We start from the raw sequence: 23,940 nt of genomic DNA, 5'->3' as shown, positions 1-23,940 counted from the left end.
CTATTCCCGTGGTTCTTGTCACACCCCAGTGTCTCAATATCTGGATATAAGGGACGTGACTCCAGTATCCCATCTGGGGTGTCAGGGAGAGAGAGAGAGAGAGAGAGAGAGAGAGAGAGCATAGCGAGAGAAAGAGATAGAGAGGCAGATACACAGAGCACAAGAGATAGAGAGAGAAAATGCCTTGCACTGGCCCCACTGGGAGAAAAGTCTTCAGATTAACACTTTCGTTTCAAAGGTTTTAAAAGGTTCTCATCCTGTGATCACTGGTCTGGATCAGATTGGGTCTCCCACCACTGGGAACTATCACTCCTTCCTTCCCTCCCACCTCGAGTGAGCTACACGTCAGCCCACAATGTCTGCCCTGATCCCGCAATGGTGGGGGTACGGGAAAAAGGGAGGGAGAGAGGATAAAACAGGATCCCATTTGATGCGGAGCTGGAATTGTGGGCACAAAATTAAAACCAAATTGTATTTCTCTGCCCTGCCCAACCTGGGGATTTCAGGGCAGCACCGCCACAGATTGGGATTGGGAGGGGGAGTGGGTGAGAGAGGAGGGGGGGGAGAAGAGAGAGAGGGGGAGAGAAGAGAGAGGGGGGAGGGTGAAAGGAGGGAGGGAGAGAGCAAACCCGGACACTTCGTGGCTGGAAACTGGAAACAGGCACTTTTCCTTTCCCTTCTGTGTTTTGTTTCTTCCAGCTTATCTAAGACACTACGTTTTAAAATTTTTTTTTCTCTCACCTGTCAGGAACATCTCAGTGCCCCCGGGTAACCAACCCCTCTTCCTCCAGCGGTCTACACATTTTCGGAGCATTTTTTGTTTTTCCAATGCCGCATTACTGGTATTTCGCTCCTCTAATTCCTGATTAATTTCCTTAATAACTTGGTCAAAAGTCTTAGCAGGCAACTGTACAGCCATAGCTGCGGGACCGCTTTCTAATGCCTGTTTTAATTTAGGTTTTTGTCTGTTTAGGGGATCTATGTCAACGAAAATTGCTTTTAAAAATGTCCCCTTGCAAGCTGGATGACTAATATCTTTTAAAAGAACAGTCTCGAAGTCTTGTCCTCCAATTGACTTCAGACTGTCCTGTATACTCTGATTGCTCGTTTTCCACTCTCTGTTTTCCCAAAGGGGTCTGAAAGTTAAATTACAACTAGAAAACCAAATATTTGGGCTATACTTTTGTCCTGTTTCCCTGTACCAATCTATGAATTTACGTAACTTTATCTCCTTGGTGATGTTGGGAATACCCTCATTTAACTTATCAAAAGTATTTCGAATAAACTGGGTGTCTCTTAGGAGTTTGTCAACTTTTTCATTAATATCTCCTACCTGATCCGGACACAGCTGTCGCAGCCTTCTGTCGTCGTTCTTGTTCACCAGGCAGGCGTCCCTGAGTACTTTTTTTGTTGTCTCAAGGTCTCTAGTGTCTGCTGTGGTATTCCACCACGGCGAATTGGGGAAATAAATTCTTAACTTCTCAAGTGTACAGACATTATCATACCTACCGGACATTTATAAGTCAGTCTCTCAGATACAATTGAGGCCAATAAGCCTGAACCTTTGTTTTCTTTCAAAGCCCAACCTTCACGTGGGAGATTTCTCCTCTTAATAACCAGTTTAGGGCAGAAAACTCAGGTCCTCAATTGTTTATAGACCACCTTCTCACTCTATTGGACTTTGCAACGACACAATAAAGACTTTTAAACTCTAGTAGTTTCTTGCGAAGCACTTAATAAATGTCATTCAAACACCTTAAGGACTTTTATCTTGTCTGTAATCACTTACGTGTTACAATCCTGGCATGCGACCTTCAATTGTGGTCGTCTAATTTGTCCGATCTCCAGTTCTTACTGACAATCATAAAGATTTAAAAAAAAAAAAGAGAATTTTGTTAAAACAGGCTTCTCTGGACCTTTTTATCAGCCGGCTGAGATGATTGTCAGAAAAAACAGAAACCGTCGTCCAGTGTTCACTCACCCATCACGTCGGGGTCACCAAATTGTTAGGTCTGCTTTGTTCATGAATGAGTGAGACAAACACCAGGCTGAGTCGAAATCAGGGTTCTTTGTTCTTTATTACCGGATTGTAACACTTGCGACCAACAAAGTTAGTCGGAGAATGCATTCTGCCGTTATCAGCAAAATGGTGATTTTTTATACCCTTGGATACATGCTTAGAACATCATCATATCATTACTTGTCCAATGACTAAAACTGTTGCTATCCTTTCCCTGCTAGCTTCCTGCCTCTCAATCCATCAATGTCTCTCTTATCTTGTAAGTACAAGGATGCATTCTGTTACTCCTTAGTACTGGGTGACTCCTTCTCCGGTCCCATCTCATGATGTTTTACCTAACAGGAGTACAAGGACACCTCCCCTTCTTGTTACTGCCCTGTACAGGGTAACTCCCTACACATTCCCATCTCATGATGTTTTACCTTACAAGAGGCAGGAAGCTAGCAGGGAAAGGATAGCAACAGTTTTAGTCATTGGACAAGTAATGATATGATGATGTTCTAAGCACGTATCCAAGGGTATAAAAAATCACCATTTTGCTGATAACGGCAGAATGCATTCTCCAACTAACATGTTTAGTTGCAAGTGTTACAATCCGGTAATAAAGAACAAAGAACCCTGATTTCGACTCAGTCTGGTGTTTGTCTCACTCATTCATGAACAAAGCAGACCTAACACTATCTGTACAATATTTTTTTTAGTGACTGATAGTTATTTATATGAAGATAGCATAACAGGTAACAGCTGTTACCTTGCTTGAGGCAAGTTAGATTTTTATACTAGTATGAAGATTGTTTTAAATAAAATTTTTTAAAAAACTGTAGTGGGGTAATTGGAAACTTTATGAATGATGGAGGTCTTTTCCTGTTTTAAATGGTGACAATACACCTGTAAACTCCCATGTCTGAGAATATTATGAAAGTCAGCCCACACTGCAATAAAACAAACAGCAGAATCAATTAAGCATATAACAGTTTCTTTATTCAACCTTGATAATGCTAGCGGAAGTGAGGGGTACAAAGAAAGAGTCAGTAACTCGTCCTCTATACTGAGCCCCAATTCAAAGCATACAGTGTGTTCACCCTACTTTTATACACCTTTTGGCAGGGGTCTATGTTCTACAAGTTTCACACAGCTAGCGATTCTTGTTTTTATAAAAACATATTCCCTTGTGGTGTCTGCAAATGGCTGGGAAATATAATTTTGTCCTTACTCTTGGTTTATTTTACTACATTCTTTGTGATGTTAGCTACTATCTCACTACAGCACAGGGAAGGTCATGTTAGAAGGCAATTACATTCCCAGCATGTTGCAAAGCAACTATTTACTCACCCAACTCACTAACCCTTTGTTAAGCACATTCGTTAAAGATATTCTTTTAAAATATAAAAAGGAAAAAGTCAATGAAGTTACTTGATCCAGCCTGAATAAATAATTTGTTTAATGTTGAACCTATATAGGTGCACAAATTTGGCACCAATGGGTAATTGAAAGTGATCTGTGCTGTCTTTGGGAAGATCAGAGAAGTATTTTGCTTTGAGGCACTGACTGCCTTTTAAGCAATAACAAATAAGCATATCTTTGCAGAGGTTTGCATTGAAGAATAAAATGCAAATGCAGTATAAAATATTTATCAAGAGAAATATTAGAATACATAATTACTATTTATCAGGGACTGCTGTTACTTCATGCATTAACATCTGAATTTCCACATAGCTTTTCCATGTACAGTAATGATAACTCTTCATGTTTGTCTCACTGTTTAGTCCTTGCATAACAAGTCTTCAGATTCTTCATTTTTAATGTTAACTTTTTAAATTAAGCAGCATTTCTGGTTCAGGAGTTACTTGGGTGTCCTATAGTTAGCCTTAAGTTCGGGAGATAAAAAATATTGCTGTATATAATTCATTATCAATTGGGTGGTGAAGAATGGAGGACAGCAATGAATGATCATGCCCACTTTGCTAAATTACCTTGTCCACCTATACATAGGCTTCAAATCACCAGCTAATGATTAGAAAAAATTAAGTTGCAGACTGAGAGGTAATTGCCTCCTTTTTTATTTTTGAATATTTTTATTTTTGTTTTTATTTCAAAAATTATACATAGTCACATTTTAAATATAAAATATATGAAACTTTTATTGGAGCTTTTATTGGATAACTAAGAGTAAAAGGGAAAAATGGTGGAAGAGTACTAAAATTGAATTGTACAATACTTAATGAGGTTTGAATTTTGTTTTAAGATGGTGGTTTATGTGACTAATATGATGATAGATGTGAAGTTAGTTGATATTTGGTGAAGGTTTATCTCTATAGAGAAAGTTTTTTTTTCATCTTTTTTTTCATGCTACAATTTTTTTTAAGAATTGATTATTGTTTAAGAATTTTTGATACATAATGTTACTAACTTTACTAATTTTTTATATTAAGTTAGAGTTAAATATATGTTTAATCTTAACTCCGTTTGTTAAATATATGCATTTAAGTTTGATTTAAATATGTTTTTTAAGTCTGATATTTTAGTATTAATTACTTTTCTTTTTGTTAGTATTTTAATTGGTTATGTTTTTGTTTTTTTTGTAAGTGGGTTTTTTTCTCATATATTATTAACTTTATTAATTCTTCACTCTTTATTTTGGGGGGAAAGGGGGATTGGACTAATTTGAGTTGGGTTATTAATGTGTAATAATTATTGGGGAGGGTATAGTTTATTTAGATTACTGATATTGTATTGTAATTTTATTATTTTATTCTTAATTTTTTTAAATGTAATCCTATATGTTATTCATGTTATAAAAAAAAAAGAAAAAAAAAATCTTAAATAAAGTTTAAAAAAAAATATATGAAACTTTTTCTCACAAACACAAAAACAAAACAGTCATTCTCTCCCTCCTCCCCTTCCATACATACAGATTTGTTCACCGTCAGAGCTTACATATATTTTAAGTATATAGAGTACAGTTGGGGAAACTATGTTTTTATATATTGTTACAAGATCAAACCAGCAACCACAAAGAAGGCATATCATACACAGAGGTAAAGATGAACAATTATTTTATTAACAAAAAATTCACCTTCAAACTTTAATTCCAAAATCCCCCCTTTTATAACAATGCCCACTGGTTACTATGCAAATTTCTATAACAGTGTAAAACTAATAAATTCCCCAGCCTAAATATAATATATGTAATTAAAGTCGAAGTTATACTTCCAACCAGCCCATAGAAAAACTTAGACACAAAACAAACACAAAACACACAAGACTCACATAACTTCGATCTCAACTGAAGCAAATATCATAAACAAAATTCAGTTTGTTTGGTAAACTGAAGCCAAAAGATCTTTGAGAGAAAGAGAGAGCACAAAATTTGAAGTGGTCTTGTGTTGCTTGCGGAGAGAGGAACCACTGGCTTGGTCTGGATCCTTCTGGCTGCTTTTGGAATGTTCATCCTTTTTGAAATCCCAACATTCTAAACTGTCCTCCAGACCATGACTCATGCTCTGGGCCTTCTTCCACTCCACAGCACCTGTCGTCCAAGTCCAGAAATTTTTAGATCATTTTCTACACCTGCTCAGTCCATCTCCCACTCTCTCAGCAGTCCACCTTCACCTTGGTTCTCTAAGGCAAACTGTCACTTTTTAAACATAAAACCACACAACACTTAGGCCTATACACAACACAGAACTCTGTTACAATATATAATAGTTACTTTTATACCCTTTTTTGTTTCTTTTTATTACTGTATCTGGGCCTCCACGTGGGCCTACCAGACCTTTACAAAAGTGTCAGATTTATTTTTTTTAAGTTGTATGTGATTTTTTTTCCCCCATAGGTATACAGCTGTTCATTTCTGCCATTCATCATGCTATGAGTCGAACTTCCAAGTGATCGCAATACATTTTTTTTGCTGCTGTCAGTGCTATTTTTATAAATGAGATTTGATATTTGGTCAATTTGTAGCTTATTTCCATGAAATTACCTAATAGATATTGCTCCGGGTTGCCCTTGAAGGCCACTCCTGTTATACTGGTTAATTTTTCTGTGATTTCTTGCCAAAATGGCCTCAATTTCACACACAACCATGTGGCATGTCGAAAAGTCCCTGTCTCAGTCCCACATCTGAAACACATCTCTGAAATTTCGGCTTTTGATCTATGTAACTTTTGTGGGGTAAGATATAATTGGTGCAAAACATTATATTGAACTAGTCCACATCTTGCATTTATAATTGATGTCATGCTGTCCTTGCACTAACCTGACCAGCTTCTTTCTGAAATCACTATACCCAAGTCTGACTTCCATCTTTCCCTTAACTTCTGTAAGCCTGGTTTTAACCTTTTGCTCTGGAGAGCATAGTACATTTTTGTTATAAATTTGGATGTATTCCCCATCCTGTTTGTTCAGTTTCACTAATTTCAGGTGGGGCCAACGTTGGTCCCCACCTTTCTCTTACGATCGATCTAAGCTGGAGAAAACAACAAAGGTCCCATTGGCTACTCCGTTTTTGTGTTTTAATTGTTCAAAGGCCATAGGAGTTCCTTCCGTGTAACAGTTACACCTTTGTCATACCACAAATTTAATATTCTATCGCCCATGTTCATGGGCAATAACACATTTTTACACTGATGATTTTATTGATATCCCGACTTTTTTTTTCCTATACATTAATTAATTTCTTGCCATGTTCTAATGTATTAGAATGGAGTTATCCATCTTTTTCTTTAGTGATTTTTATGCTCCATAGATAAAGTCCTTTGCTTCCCCCTCCTCCATTGAGTACATTCCTATTTGAACCCAAGATGGGGGGTTGTCTTCAGTGAAGAAGGCTGCAAGAAATCTAGCTTGTGCAGCTAGGTAATTTTTTTTGAGAGGAATGTGGAGGAATAGGATTAACGTGAATGGGTGCTTTGTAATCAGCACAATTATTGAGATGAAGGGGCTGTTTCTGTGCTGAATGTTTTTATGACCTCTCCCAACTCTATAGCACCTTGATCCTTGCTTTAAGACACAGGAATAATCATATTTAGTGATCTCAATTGAGGTATTCAATATTGACATGTTATTTCGTTTGCAGTTCCCCTTACCCTGTTTTTCACCACCATCTATCCTTTCCCTCTTACTCCCCTTTTCAAAATAGACCAATTCATGTCAGTCAGGTTCTGTCATTAATAACCAGAGCAATCTCAATATCCATATCCCATTGCTCCTTAAGTATTTAAAATTGCAATGAACTCACAATTAGATTGTTTGAAACACATGATTGAGTCATTTTTGACATCACTAATTTGAATTGTAATACACTGAAACACTCAATGCTGATTTTACATAATAAAAACAAAAAAAAATGCTCAACAGATTAGTTAGCAAATAAGAAATAACAGATTTGTATTTTAGTTGTGACCTGACGGAACTATTGTAAAATAACACCAAATAATAGGGTTTTTTTAAAAAACTTTGGATTTGATTATTTTTCAAAAGTAAACAACATTATCAATGACAGTTCAACCAACTAGAATTGAGGGTGACTTGATGAAGCAAATAAACAAGATCAGTGTTTTGATTTTGTCAATGCAGGATAGTAGGTGGTTGTCAACAAATATAATACAACAATATCAGAAGAAAAAATGCAGTATTATGAGGATTAATGGCTCCCTTAAACTTAATGTTACAGTCCTTACAATTTTTAATGTATTGTCTGTGAATTTATAAGATCATTACAAGGTTTTTGTTAATACTATGGAATAGAGTCTTACCTACACCTCTGTCAGTTTTAAGCTTGCTTTTTGCTGCTTCAACAATGTGCTTGTTCAACCAATGGTTTTGCTAAACAAGGTTACCATTTTACAAATGAATGTGGAGTTTTACAGCAGCTGTGGTGACTATATTTAAATTTCATTGTCTATCCATTATTCCTTTAACTAATAGAGAAACTCAGTTATGTTTCCATATGTTGTGCACACTGACCATTATGGAGAAACAAAGAAACAGTAGAAATATGGAAAAACAGGAATGGCATGACATTGCTCAATATTTTGTTCAGTGAACATTATTGATGTAATATTGATTCATGTTGGTAATTTTAACATTTCTTGTACATTTGCACCGCTGAATTTCTTTTTGATCCTGTTTTTGTGCTTTATCTTACTTCTATTTCTTGTGCAGGAGAATCTGTTACCAAGAGGCATCACAATGCTTTGGGCTAGTAAGCAGTAGAGTGGAAGTATTAGATCCCAGTGGCGGCACTTCTGTCCTGAGACCAAGTGCCAGCACTCAGGTAAAATAATTTTTTTTAGAAATTAAAGTCCTTTTTACTGTTTAATTAATTTTTTTAATCTAGAAAACTATCTCAAGTGCAACAGAGGGAATAAAAGCAGCACCAAGCCTTTGTGAAAGGACATGGTGATGTGAATAGGAGCTTAGTCACAGATGTTAACATTGTAAATGTCTAAGGAAGATAAAGAGCTCGTGGTTTGGAGAGGAGTTGCCAAAGAATGGAGTGAAGGCAGCTGAAAATGTTGCATGAATGTGGTGGTGGGTATACACAAGAAGTCAGAGTTGATACAGTTTTAGATTTGAAAAAGGATAAACAGATCTTGTCAGTGCACAAAAGATTAATTTGTGGGATGAGGAAATTGTCCTGTAAAGAGCAATTGAGGAACCTTGGCATTTGAGTTAACAAGAAAAACATGAGGAGTAATCTCACTGAATAATAAATTATTTGGAATTGATCATAGAACTGCTGAGTGTAGGAAGTCCAGAATTATTGGACATGGATTCAGGATAGTGTATCAACCACTTGAAGGAAAATGTAGAATGATAACAGTATTCAGCCCATCATGTAGAACCAGCTCAATTAGCGCAACACCCTTGTTCCACACCTGGCCTTTTCTCTGTAATCTTGCCAATTCACTCTTGAAGGCTGCAATGAGACTTGCATCTTCCACACATGCCAACAATGAATTCCAGATTCCAGCCTCATGCAGAATTTTGGGGGAAAAAAAACTTGTGCTTATTTAAAAAAAAAACTTATTATCCCTGTGACCTGTGGTTCTCAATCCCTTAAGCAACAAGAACAGCTTTCCACTCTGTCCAAATCTTATCATTTTATGCGTTTCTATCAGTACTTCCATCTACACTCTCTTCTCTGAAAAAAACAGTTCCAGTCGCTAAACAGTGTTTGTAATTGTAGTCTTTCATCCCAGGACTCTCTCTAATGCCTTATCGTGATTCCTGTAATACATAGAATTAAATGTAATCTGATTGAGCCTTTGACGGTGTTTTATAAAGGTTTAACATGATTTGTATGCCATTGTATTTAACGCTAGAAATGCGTATGCCTTGTTAATTAATTTCTCACTTTTCTCTACACACATACTCTCGTTCTTCTATTCCACCCCTCTTAGAACAAGATTCTTTATTCTGTATTGACTCCACGTACTTTTATACAAAATCTATCACCCTGGATTTCCCCACTTTAAATCTCATCTATCAACCTTCGACCTATTTATATCTTGCTGATATTTATCAGTATCCTCCTTGCACTTAATATCATGACACATTCCTATATGGGGGAGATCCAATCTTTTGAATTCTTTTGCTCGTTGCTGAATATATTCAAGGATGAAAATATAGATTCTTGGGTAATAAACAGATCAGTGTAATTGGTGACAGCAAAGAAGTTAACTAGGCAAAGGATCAATGATAGAATATGATGGGCTGATTGTCAATGGATCAGATGTTGAAAGTGGAGAAAATAAATTTGTAGAAAAGAAGTCATGTTGGGATTTTATTAGTTCTAATAGATTTTGACTTTAATCTGCTGGAAAAGGAGAAATGTATTTAGGGAGTTGATGTAAGTTATGAGGCTTAGGATAATGAGCGATTTGGGTTTTGTTCAGGAAATTATATCAGCTGCAGAATTAATGATTTGCAATTTGGGGAGTTTGGCAGGACATTGGTAAATTGAAGTCTGGGGGTGCATATTTCAATTTAAAAAAATAAACACATTAGTCATTAACTGACAGTCAGAGATTTAGTTCAGTATCTGTGGTAATGAAAAAATGATGGAATGGGGAAATGTGTCAGGGGTAAAGTAAATGATTGTGATAACTACATAAAATATGAATTTAAAGCTTGATTCTGGATTATTTGGAATAATGTGGTTGCATCCATTTGACTTAGCCCAACAAACAATCTGGAAGAATTATGGATTTGAAGTCTTTGCAGGATCTTTGGCATTATCAATGGTCTGAATTTGGGGAAATAATAGTCGATCTATAATTGCATGTTAGAGAGACAGTTTTGCAGCATTGAACTGGTGATACAAAGAAGAGGAACTCATCTTTGGACTGTGGGTCAGTTAGTAAAATTTAACATGCAGTTAAGAAGAATCCATGTTGGAACTTTAGAATGACCAAGGGAAAAGAATCACTGAAACTGTGGTACCTATGTTGAAAGTAATGGGAGATAAATTTTACAACAGATTTGCAGTGGTCATGGAGGAAGTGGGGAACAAACAAACTGCTTGTGGAACTCAGTGGGTCAGGCATCCTCTGTCAAGACACCCAGTATAAATAGGTGAAGGGTAGGAGTGGGACAATAGCTGGCAAGTGATTGGTGAATCCAAGTGAGGAGGGGTTAATTAGTAATATGTTACAAATAGAAAATGGTCTTATCTGGAAATGTTCTTGATTGTTACTTCATAGTCATGTTTTACTTGAGAATTCTTTGCATTCCCATTTTAAGGCTCTTTCCACCAGCGTCAGTTCCAGTAAGCTTTTCCCAAGTAGTACTTCGCAGCATGAGAGCTCATTTGGGGATGAAGTGGAAGTGCACAATTTATTAATCATAGATCAGCATACATTTGAAGGTAAAGGTAGCACTTACTTGGAATCTACTTTTTGCTTGGTGTTTGCGTGGACTCGGCAATCTTCTGCATGTTCCGATTTCAACCACCTACAAGTTTTACAGCTCTTCCCCGCAAAGTTGTTCAGAGGCATGGTCAAATAATTTAGAACCTCGTTCTGAATTACTTATTTGCTATATTATGACTTTTTAATAAACTAATTAGTTATGATTTTTAATTATCTGTGTTGTACTCTCAAGGTATCCATAATTTAATTGCTCAACATACAAACACTGAGAATAAGTAGGAGATAAATAGCAAGAGATGTTCAGTAAAACCCCTGGTATCCAACGCATATGAGGATTGGTAGATGCTGGATAAGTGAATTTTTCGGTTGCTTGAGGTTGCATGTTGCGTTATTGGCACGCCTCGCTGTTAGTTCACCAATTTTAAACTTCTCCATTTTTTAACCTATTTATTTTCTACAATTCTTTTGCCAGTTGTTTGAGGCTGCTGGTTGCTTGAATTCCAGATAACAGGGTGTTACTATAATATTCTTCTATCTGTCACTCCATTGATTGGCAACCGAAAAAGCTTGATTTATGGCATCCATATGTTGTCCCATAGCACTTTTCAAATGTAGTAATTTTCATTTACCAAAATGAATGTTACAGTACTTAAACCATGAAAGTTTATTTTTTCCCCCAAAGAAAATGAATGATTTTGCTAACAAGTACGAGGGACATTGGTAAATACAAATAAGCTCGGTTTATAAATAATTTATTGTACGTAACTTCATTATTAGATACTCATATGTATGACGTGCCTGTCTTGCTTGAAGTTCTTTATGGTCATCTTTAAAATTATTTTTTGATTGTATAGAGGCCACAAAAAGGCATGTCTGTTTCTTTTATTCAAATTTCTGCTGAAATTCATGAAAGATGATGAATACATTTTATACATTATTATGCATTTTATCAGCCATCGGACTGTTGATATTTCAGTTATGCAGAATCAAAGTTTTATTTTGGAGCTTGGGTAAAAAATAAAATAGTGTTGGTAGTTTTTTTTTGTGCTCTCCAGGTAACGAGTCCGAAAGTGTTTTAATGCTTGGGATGCTAGCTAATTTCAAACCCCTCATCCATTGTGGGAACCACTAATGAACAAGATAACTCTGATGATCAGCGTGTCTATTTCTACTTCTCGTCAAATCGTTGTAATTGTGAAAAGAAACAAAATCTTTTTTTTTAATCTCTCTGGATTTGCAGCAACTTTAGTTAAAGCATTTGATTTGTACCTTTGAGAATGAAAGTTTTTATGGGTTTGTTTAGTTTTTTTTTTAACTGGTTTATACTTCAATAGAGTGTAGTTTTGATATTCTGTGATCTTAATAAAAGCTTTTTCTGCTGTTTTCAGTTCTTCATGCTCACCAATTTCTTCAAAATGAGTATGCATTGAGTATTGTGTCCTGCAAATTAAGCAAAGATCCCAACACTTACTTTGTTGTGGGCACAGCAATGGTTTATCCTGAAGAAGCAGAACCAAAACAAGGACGAATTATTGTGTTCCAGTACTCTGATGGTAGGCTAAATGTTCAGCTTGTATTTAATGTTGATGAATTATTGAATAATCACTTTTTGGCTTTCATCCAGCCTCAAGCCCAAAATCCTGGTACACTTCACAATAAGCAAATGATGGGATTGGGCTCCAAGGCACTGCAGTTGTGATGCATACCTGAAGCTTGTCTTGCATCAAAATTGAACATTGCTAATCCATAGCTTATAATTGAGGTTGCTGAAGCATTCATATTTGATCTGTGCTCTGGCAGTGAATTTTAGAATTGAGAGGTTCCAGTGTATTTTGCCTGTGCAGTGTTAGCATGTAAATCATTTTCTGTTCATTAAAGAGCGGTACTGACCCATGTTTATAAGTCTGCAGATTTAGGGATGAATCCAGATCCAAGCCAGAATTACTCCTTAGAATGTTTCTGTTCCAGATGTAATAAGAAATTTCATGCTGCTTTTCCAGTGCAGTTAAGGAGATAAAATAACATTGTCACAGGCCTTGTTCCAGTTAAATTGCTTGCATACTCTGCATTACTTTTTATTTATTGATTAATTTAGTTTCTCTGCAAATATTACTGATTCATTTTTGAATACCCGATAAATTGCATAATTTTAATTGTTTTGTTCCACAGGTAAACTTCAGACAGTAGCAGAAAAAGAAGTCAAAGGTGCTGTATATTCCATGGTGGAGTTCAATGGCAAGTTGTTAGCAAGCATCAACAGCACGGTGTGTAAATCTGTGTGAGACTTTTATAACCGTTTTTTCAATTCGAGGGTCTTTTTTTTATATTAGTCCAACAGTTGATGTAAACTTTTCTGTGATGCAGGCTCTTGTTTTACTATGTGAAAATTGTAACAAGAGTGTTCTTTGCCACTGTGCATCTTTAAAAAAGTTGCATGCAATTGCTGCATATAATCCCTTACTGAATATTCAATTTCCCTAGAGAACACGTATCTTGTCCTTGGGTTAGTGTGGGAGTATTTTCTTCAGGCCATTTCATGTCAGGCCTCTGCCTGAAGGCTGGCTACAAGAGCGGATTGAAAACTTAAGATTTACCTTTCAGACAGCAGCCCTAAAAGGCTGCTCCAGCGTCGCATTCATATTGAGAGGCTCCTCGTAGCACCCTCCGGATCTGACAGAGGTGGGACTGTGTGGGAGATTATGGGTTGGGAAGACTACCATTGCTCTGCTGCGTTTTGAGCTGCAGAGAATGGCCCCGAAGGCCGAAGCGGCCCAGTGAGGTTGTCACAGCCTGCATCAGCTGGCCCCCGCTGCCCTGACAGCCCCTGCTGCCTGTTGGCTCCCGCCCACCAAGCCTGCTCCTAACCAGTCGCTTTTAGTGGCTGTACATTCGGGTCACATGGTGGAGTGCAGCACTCTGCCGATTATCCTTTCCCGAGAAGAGTTGGAATCGGCGCCTCGGAGCCAGCCACGTGCATTCAGAGAGGTAAGTCTTTAGGCGTAAGGGCGAAGAACCTCCGCTTTTTTTACAGACGGGTGTTTTCCCTGCTTGAAAGTGTCTAATTTCTCTGCTTTCTCTCCCTATATAGAGGACAATTTAAAAGGCATGACTAAATTGTTTTCATATTGAGTTTAGGCACCAAAGCTGGACCCACCAAACTGAAATTGCAATTCATCTCCCATCAAATCTTTCAGTGTGAGAATCTAAATACGGTTTTCATCTGTTAAATATAGGCTGAAAGCTAGTTGAAAGTCATAACCAAAATGTTTGTTTTTCTAATTATGGCATTGTAAGCAACCTAATTGTTATTTCTTCACACATGTTGCAAAAATATGTCATTATAGGTGCGATTATATGAATGGACTGCTGAAAAAGAGCTACGCACAGAATGTAATCACTACAATAATATCATGGCCCTTTACTTGAAAACAAAGGGAGACTTTATCCTTGTGGGAGATTTGATGCGCTCAGTGCTGCTGCTTGCTTATAAACCAATGGAAGGCAATTTTGAAGAGGTACAATTTAAATTGAATTTGTATAGCATTTTTATTTTGCATTTTCTGCACTCTTAAAGACCAAACAATTTTGTCCTCCAATGTATAGGCTTTTAAATTGTTGTTGGGCGAATATTCATCCATTTTTCAAAAAGAATATCTGCTTGGCTTTGGATCTTTTGGAGGAATAACATAATTTCTCTAGCAGTGGAGTAAAGGATCATTAGATATAATCTTGGGATGATTCAAAACTCCTATATTGTCATGTACTAATAATATAATATTTTGTCAATTTTTACCTGCCACAAAATTAGCATTGCCTGGCACACCCCCTGCCCCAAACAATAAGAGAAAAGAAGCAAAAGAGTCCCTTGAGAGATCCAGAGAGTCTCACTGCTCTGCACATGCACTCCCTGCTATTCTCAAGTTCTATGACCATGTATTGACCCACACTCGCTAACCACACCCCCCCCCCCCCCCCCCCACCGACCAATCAGTTCTCAGCTTTTCTCTTCGACTCTCCAATCCATGTCCACTTATGGCCTTTAGCTCTTGGCCTGTGCTCCACACGCTGCCCTTCCACCTCCATCTGCCTTTTTATTCAGACGTAGATTTCCTCGTTTCATGCAAGACACTGAATGTCCTCCAGGGGTCCTGCAGCTACTTGGCTTCCTGACGATCCATTGGCACCCAGATCTGAAACTCTTATATAATCAGGAAATTTTCAGCGCCTGAGGCCCCTTTGGGAGCCCTTTTCGTATCCTGGTCCTGATACCTGAGAGCCTGCAGCCACTCAACCCTCTGGTCTGCTGCCATGCTCACCTTTCCCGTAGGGCTGCTTGTTACGCTTTTTAGTGGAGTGTGTCCTCCTGCTTCTGGTGCCTTGCAATCGTCTGCTGATCTCGTGGAGTCTAAAACCCATTCTCGTCTGTAGCCAAGCATGCATGCAAGCATGTATTGGGCACTGACCTCCATGGTTTTGAATCTGTTTTAATAAAAAACACCTTTGACCCTTTAAATAGACTTGTTTAAAACCTTTTTGAGCTGTTGGCATTATGACCAGACCCTATGGAGGAGTGCTGTCTCTTTACTCATCAGAGATAGGATCTGGCAGCCCCTCCCACCTCCTGTGTAAGGAAAGGTGCAAGTAGAATAGGTCGATATTGAGTTGGATGTTGAAGGAAATTATTGTCTTTTCCTAATTGCAGAATCTTGGATTAGGAGTTAAGCTGAAGATAAAGGAAACTTTCATGCGTGGTTTTGAATATTTGCTTTTCTGTTTCCAGGTTCTGTGTTTGCTCAGTTATTAAATAAACTCAAGATTGAGGACATTTGATTTTGGGTATGAAGGAAATTGACACATATGAGCATAAAGAAAGAAGGGGACTTGATATAAATATTCATCTGTGTGTTTTGACTAGCTGAACAGGATAGAAAGGCATTTATAGTCCATTCTTAATCCAATTTGTCATGTACTTAATCTAATGCCAAGACCAACTTTGAGAAAAGGTTAATTTTTTCATGACATTGCAATTGTTGCTGTATCTGAACCAGGCAACTCGTCCCCATGCCGTCGTAAACACTTGATCATTAGAGTTGTATCGCTCCTTGTACATTTTATTTCCAAAATCCCGTATTTTGGAGAATCCAATTGCATCATATCTGGTCTGTTTTATTTCAAATTAAAGACAGACGTAATGAAAAATGTTCTGCTAGCATATGACATCCGACTGACAGAATATTTTCTAAGTATGTCTTGACTGTGTTTTGATGTTGCTATTTAGCTTGGATATATGGCATTGCTATGCATTGATATATGGTTTGCTATGTTTGAAAGTTGCCTTGTGCAGCCTCCTCATTCCAGACTTTCTCTTCAATGACAGGCATCTTGGAAAACTAAAGATTTTGTAGTGGTGTCCATGCATTTTTGACAATCTGTTTGCTGAAACTTAGTCATACAGGTATTGATACCAAGACAAATGATGATGGTTAATTTATAATCAAATATTTCCCCCACTCCAGATTTATTAAGTAACATTGGTTCATGTTGGTGTCATCTAGCTCTCTAAATAGAGCCTTTATTTGGAAAAATTGAATGTTTAATCTCTCATTTTCTCTCTACGCACCCCCTCCCCCACACACAAAAGTGTTCCATGAAATGGAAAGATATTTATACTCCTATTATTTGCTCTTTTTGTGAGAATGAGATTTCAAGCTGTATGTGACTAAACAAATTGCCTTTTTTCTGGCATTTTCTGCTATGGTTGGAACAGTTTATGGGTTGCTTACGTTACTTCACAACTTCCATGTGGATGGACATGAAAAGATCCAAATTATCAATGGTTTCTTTCATCAGTGGCCTTCAGGAAAGCCATAGTGATTTTTAACATTGACAAACTGCCCATAACATTCAGGGCCAAAGGCTTGCTTGGATTATCTGTTTAAGTATCAGATGACCTTGGCATAGAACAGTGCCACATAGCAACAGGCTGTTTGGCTCGTGATGTCTATAGACCATTTCATGTCAAGAGCGGATACAAGAGCGGATCTGAAACTTAAAACTTACCTTTCAGACATCAGCCCTAAAAGGCTGCTCCAATGTCCCATTCATTGGCGCCTCGCAGCGCCAATGGAGGTGAGGCGACTGGTGCTGTAGCACCACCCATCATAAATATGCAGCAGAGCAATGGTCGTTTTCCCTACCCATAATCCCCCTCTCAGCTGGAACCACTCTGAGGTTCCCAGAACAGTTGCAGCTGCATGGGGGATTATGGGTCGGGGAGACAGCCATTGTTCTCCCACGTTTTGAGCTCCAGACGGCACCAGGTACCCTCTATTGGTTCCCAACGGCTCCTGCTGGCCTCTGTTGCCTGGACAGCTCCCAGCGCAGCACCTGCATTGAGGGGAAAATGGAGGGAGAAGGGTGAGTGAGGAGATGGGTTGTGGGCTAACATCATCAGCCCACCCCTAACCAACCGCTTGCAGTGGCTGTATGCTCAGGTCAGGCAGCAGAGCACAGTGCTCCGCCGATTATCCTTCCCCGAGAAAGGTTGGCATCGATACCTCAGAGCCGGCCAAGGCGCACTCAGAAAGGTACATCTTTAGTCATAAGGCCAAAGAACCTCCGCCTTTACAGGCAGGTGTTTTCCCTGTTTGAAAGTGCCTTGTGCTAACTATAGTCCCTTTCACACTTGCATCCCACTAAATTGGCCTTTCAGTGTCCTGGAATAGGAATGGGGGTTTGGCTTTTCACACTTGATCTCTCCTAACTGGGACAGTGAACACTTTCACACTTGCAAGGAGCCATCTCTGGTGTTAGGACTGTTCTACTTTCTACTGGTGAAGTTATGTCGCATCGAGAGATAGTGGACCTACCCTAAACCCTGATCACTGTATTGTGATCTTATATTTGAACAAAATTAATCAAAATTTTAACATAATTAAGCTTTATGTACAGCACAGTATGGGCCCTTCAGCCCGTTGTTGTGCCGACCTTTAAAAACCTTCACAAGAGACTGTGAGAAAATGCTAGTGCTAGCAATAAATAGCATGAGTGGACAATTTTTAAACATGGTGCGAAATTTGGCAGCGCTATAGCGCTCACTTTATACAGCATGGGATTGTTGGTAGCACTATCGTGCACAATTTTTAAAGACCATGGGGGGGGAAGCAATGGTGGACCTGACTTCCCAGAATGCCATGTGGCAGAGAAACCTCTCTATGAATACTTCAAACATGCAGCCTTTTCTCTAACACATGGCATTCTGGGAGGGCAGGTCCGCCATCACTTGTTCCCCACGGTCTTTATAAATTGTGCGTGATAGCTATCAATTTTCTCACGCTGTTTAAAAATTGTCTGCTATTGCTATTTATTGCCCCCCTCTCTCTCTCTCTCTTTCTTCCCCCCCCCCTCTCCCCCCCCCCCCCCCCCCGTTCCACCCCACTGTGACTTTCCTATGGGAAAGTTTATACATTCATTTTAATCTTTTCTTCCTGCACTCGCACAAGAACTTGGGTCATTTTAATCCCAAATGCAATTACCTGTTTCACACTTGCCTGATTGCAACGCTGGTGTCTGCAGACACCGGGGATTGCACTAGGGATTGAGGCCGTCAATCCCTGGCATGAGCTGATGTCATCTGACGCCTGCACTGAGCTGATTTTGCTTTCACACCAGGCACTTTAAAGGCCAATTGGCGGTTAATTCCTGGGATCACTTGCAAGTGTGAAAGGAACTTATGATGCAGACTGCACGCTGCCTGAACATTGTCTAGATTCTCACCCCCACCCTCACAATTACCTGCCTGTTCATTTGACTGTCCAAATGCCTCTTATGCACTTCTATCATATGTGCTTCAGCTCTTCTCCTGGTAGTGCATTCCAGGCATTTACACTGTAGTGGAAAAATTTATCTTGCACATTTTCTTTAAAACTTCCCTTTCATCTCAAAGCTATGTTTTCAAGTAATTGAAATTTCCGTCCTTGGAAGAAAGACAATCATAATTCTATAAAATTCTTATCGGGTGAACCTTCAGGCTCTGATATAATATAGTTGAATTAAATAAAAGTAAATAAATTATCTGAAATGGTACATGCTCCTTCACAACATTCTACTCCATGGAAATTATTGTTGTTGACGAAGCCACATAATTTCACTTTACGAACTCAAAATATATTTTCACTGCACTTTCCATGTCTTCATGATACACCAACGCACCAATGCAACGTTTTTCAACCTTTTTACCCTTGTGGACCCCTTGAAATAGTGTTCATGTCTCAGGGAACTGCTGCATTAAAATGATTATATACCATTATTAATATCTATCTCTTTTGTACTTTTATCGTAGTTCACATGGTAAACATTTTTTTTGTTCGGATAACTAGTTTAAGGAAAAAATTACCCTTTTTTGTCAAATTTATTGGCAATGCAAAAAAACATACTGCTCATTTTAGACATCACACCGCGATTTTCATTTTAAATAATTGTGAGGTTGAAGCTTTTATTATAATAACCAAGGAGTTTCCAACAATATGCCATCCGTGTATAGTAAAATTATGAATTTAAAATTAAACAAAATTTACTAAAAAATGCATTAGCCTATTTATCACTGTTTCTCGCGGAACCCTAGCGTTCCGGGGAACCCTGGTTGAGAAACACTGCACTAATGTCTTGTTTGCTATTTCCTCAACAACCCCCAACCCCCTTCCCTTGGCCAGAAATTAATGTTGGAGCAATTTCAGATCTTCAGTGGATTGGGACAAATGAGGAATGCCACAGTTCAATGTCTCATTGTTAGTACCACCATGCCTCAACCTGGCATATTAATGAAATGGAAAATTTATTTGGCTCCTTTTACTTTTTTGCTTTAGATTGCTCGAGACTTCAACCCAAATTGGATGAGTGCTGTGGAGATACTGGATGATGATAATTTCTTAGGTGCAGAAAACTCCTTCAATTTATTTGTATGTCAAAAAGACAGGTGAGCAGTTCTGTAAAAATCATTCCATTCTTAAAATTTTGTCTCTTGTATGACGTAAACTGTGGCCTCTGATTTGAGTTATGAAAGAATCACCTGGTGGAGTGAATTATAAATTGTGTGTAGAGGTGAATTCTGGAAGGAAAGTTCCGCTGCATGCATTGTGTATTCTGTGCCTTGTGGGAAGCCATGGAGACTTTCAAACAACTGCATGTGCAAGAACTGTCTCAGGATTTGATGCTTTGAACTCTGGGTTTTGGAACCACCATGGAGCTTAACTGCACTGTGGCACATTCCTGAGGCTGAGAACTGTGTTGCATTCCATTTGTCACTTCTTTGCCCATTCTTCCAACATGTCCAAGTCTTTCTACAGTCTCCCTGGTTATGCAGCATTACTCCCCTCTCTACCTATCTTTGAGTCATTCATAGACTCAGTCACAAAGCCTTCAGCTCTGTGATACAGATATAACGTGAAAAGAACCAGATGCAACATTAACCTCTGTGGAACTCCAGCCAGAAAAAAAATCCTTTATTCCCATTCTTTGCCTTCAGCCATTCAGTCAATCTTCCATCCATGGTGGTAGCTTTCCATTAATACAATGGGGTTCTATTTTGTTAAGCAGCTTAATTTGCTTTATCTTGACAAAGGCCTTCTAAAAATCCAAGTTAACAGCATCCACTGATTCTTCTTTGTCCTGTTTGTTACTTCCTCAAAGAACTTCAACAAATTTGTCAGGCCAGACCTCCCATTCTTAGCCTATATTATCACGCGCTTCCAAGAACAGATGCCTAATCTTTTACCTGTAATTCCAAAAACTGGCAACCTCCAAAATCCTGCACTTTTATCAGTAGATGACATCTGCTCATCAAAGATGGAGTTTGGCACCAAACATGACCAGCCGTGTATCCTGTCGCTTCCGTTACTTTACAAGCACCTCCGAATCACCTATACAGATGCTAGTCAAGCGTTGCGGTGCTTTCAGTTGGCCCAATGGTGGCTCAATGGCCATCGTCGCTACCCACAAACCCCCACACTGCTGAAATCACTGTACCAGCGCCAATGCAGGGGAACAGAGAAAGGGGCTATTCTCCTGGTGCTGGTACAGTGGGGTGCGGGGGCTGGAGAGACTGAGAGAGAGACGGTACTGCGACTCAGTTGGATGAAGGGGAGAGATGGCAGCGTGACTCGGTTAGGCATTGGGGGGAGAGATGGCAGTTCGACTGGCAGGCGAGGGGGAGAGAGATGGCTGCACGACTCAGGCGGACAGAGACGGCAGCGCAACTTGGGCCGGCAAGGGGTAGAAACAGCAGCACAACACAAGCGAGAGGGAGAGAAACAGCACCATGACTCAGGCAGGTGAGAGTGGGAAGAGACGGCAACGTTACTTGGGCGGACGAGGGAAGAAAGAGAACGACAGCACGACTCAGGCAGACAAGGGGTGGGAGAGAGATGACAGCATGACTTGGGCAGACTTAAAGGGATGGAAATCAAAATAATTCCAAAATTTGGAAGATTCCAAAGAATGGTAGGTGTCCGGTCCCAATGATCCTGGATAAAAGGTTAGGCACCTGTACCCAGAGTCCTGATCTTCATAATGGACTCTTACTATCTTAGCAATCATTGAAGTTTAGCTAACTCGCTTGTAAATTCCTATCTTTTATCTCTCTCCCTTGTCCACCTTTGGATCTTTCTGTTTCCCAAACACCTTTAAGGTTCAATTTTTTTTTGTAAATTTTATTTTTCATTTGCATCAATACAAATACAGTATTTATCCATATCATAGAAAATAATTTTAATAAGTGCAAAAAGAATGCATAATTTCATATTTTCTCTTTCCCCCTCCCTCCCCAAAAAAGTAGGAAAGATAGAAGAAAAGGAAAAAAAAGCCTGGTTGATAATCAAATAACCTCATGATTAATTAAATTTTAAATTTCAAATTTACATAATGATCTTGAGCCATGAATTAACTAAGGTGAGCTGGAGTGGGAATGGTAGATGAAGTCATAGGAATAAAATCTTATCAAATTTTTCTGGTTGATTCCATAAATTATCTGTTATTTCTCTAATCGTATACAATTTAGTAGTTCCATTTGCCATTTATTCAACCCCACATTATTGTGTAGTTTCCACGTTACAGTTATACATTTCTTCGCTATTGCTACACTTAAAAACTTCTTCTGATAAGTTTCTAACTTCATATCAAAAATATCTCCTAATGAAAAATATTTTGGAATCTTTCAAAACTTGCAACTTCATAACTCGTCCCAATAAAATACTTATAATCATCCCAAAATTTTCCTACTTTTTCACATTGTCAGACTGCATGGAGAAAAGTTCCTGCTTCTTTATTACATCTAAAACATTGATCAGAACAATTTAAATTAATGCCATGTAATTTATATGGAGTATAATTGATGTAAAAAATTAAATTGTACCATTTGGTATCTAACATTAATTCTATTAGTTACACTTTCATGACATAATTTTGACCATACTTCTTGAATTTGTATATTTAAATCTCTTTCCCACTTTATCAATAATTACATCCAATATTTTAATTGGTAAATTTTTATTTAGTAATATTGCCACTCCCCTAGCTTTAGAATTAAATGAAGACAATACCATTCCTACCCAGTCTCTCTTTAATTTTGCATGTTCTGTTTCTGTTAAATGAGTTTCTTGTGGCTTAATAACCTTCTCTTTATTGGATTCTGAATTCCATTAATATTAATACTAATAAAAGATCATTTCTCCCCCATTAGACACCAAAATTAAAGCATTTGTCCATCCAGCGTCTCCCTTCCTCCTCCCTACTCACTACAATCCTCCCTATATAATATACTGCATATATAATCAGCCCCGGCTTAAAACAAAAAAAGAAGATAGAGAAAGGAAAAGAGAAGAAAAAAGTAAATAAAAACCCCAGAGGCACATGATGTTAAAGTGTCTCTACTCCCCTGACCTATGCGGGATGCAAGAAGTATGTTGTGCCCATGACTCCGAAGTGGTCAGCATCATATTCCCCACTAACTCACTCGAAATACCATACCATCACTTACAATAATCTTTTCAATAGACCTTATTATCCATTAATCTTATCAAATATTATAGATCAAGCACATTATAGCTTAAACCTTCCTCACTCTTAAGCTCGCTCGAAACATAATATACTTTCAGTTACAGCAGAAAACTTTCAATTGTGCAATTAATTCAGGTAACAACCATCTGTTGGTCTTTAGCAGGCAGTGAATCGGCATATACCTTGCTTCATTAGGATCTGTGATCTTCACGATGAGTTATTTCTTAATCAGGAGTGACCGTCTTCTGGGCACATGAGGCTGCCTCTCTTAAAAGAGCAGTCAGAAGTGGTCATACTTATTTAGAAGCCATTTACGCTGTGTATCTCCTATGATAAGGACAATGCAATGCAGAACAGCAGCTCTCTCTCTCTTTCTAGAGATTATTGCTCCAATCTTGTCTTTCTAGGATGTCAGTCTCTTAAGTCTTCTGATTCTTTCTTCAGTATGTAGCTCTCTGACATCACTACACTTTTAGTTTCATTTGTGCAAAACCTCCTGCCTTTCTTCAAAAGCACTCCATATCCATAAAACTTTTGACCTCATCTCGGTTTCAAGAGGCTTAAGTGGTTTGGTTCAGGAAAGTTTACGCAGGTCAAATGATTCTTGATGTTTGGAACAGCAGCCAGCATAATGTTGATTGTACATAAAAATAGTTTTTAAGAACCACACCTGGTACTTGAGTTTCAATTAAGAGCACTTCAATTTCATTATGGCTCTGCTTTCCAGATGCGCTGACTCCGAGAATGAACTTTCTCTCTGAGTACAATGTTTCTCTGTAAATGTGCTGTGACCAACCTCTGTTCCCTTTCATGTACCTTCCACAGTGAATATAAATGCAAAATACCTGTGCAGTTTATCCTCCATTTCTTTGTTCCCTATTCATACTTCTCCACAGTCATTTCCTCGTGGTCTGATGTCCACTCTTGCCATGATCTGTGCTGAGGCCCCCTTTCAGTCAACTTTGGCCAGCTCCTCTGTCATGTCTCTAGTTA

At 38.4% G+C, this 23,940-nt stretch overlaps 1 protein-coding gene across 2 annotated transcripts in view; it reads left to right on the top strand.

The window, feature by feature from the left end:
• Positions 1–23,940, top strand: part of ddb1 (damage-specific DNA binding protein 1) — a 130,919-nt gene that overhangs the window by 88,765 nt on the left and 18,214 nt on the right. For both annotated transcript variants that reach the window (XM_069901467.1, XM_069901458.1), the window contains exons 18-23: positions 8,186–8,297; positions 10,769–10,892; positions 12,285–12,449; positions 13,066–13,160; positions 14,241–14,411; positions 19,761–19,870. In XM_069901467.1, coding sequence (XP_069757568.1) covers positions 8,186–8,297; positions 10,769–10,892; positions 12,285–12,449; positions 13,066–13,160; positions 14,241–14,411; positions 19,761–19,870 — 777 coding nt within the window. The remainder of the gene's footprint in view (positions 1–8,185; positions 8,298–10,768; positions 10,893–12,284; positions 12,450–13,065; positions 13,161–14,240; positions 14,412–19,760; positions 19,871–23,940) is intronic.

Source organism: Narcine bancroftii, chromosome 1, assembly GCF_036971445.1.
Source record: "Narcine bancroftii isolate sNarBan1 chromosome 1, sNarBan1.hap1, whole genome shotgun sequence".
In the NCBI taxonomy this organism is placed as follows: Eukaryota; Metazoa; Chordata; class Chondrichthyes; order Torpediniformes; family Narcinidae; genus Narcine; species Narcine bancroftii.
The sequence above is the reverse complement of the archived record's forward strand: the minus strand, read 5'-3'. Positions and strand labels throughout refer to the sequence as shown.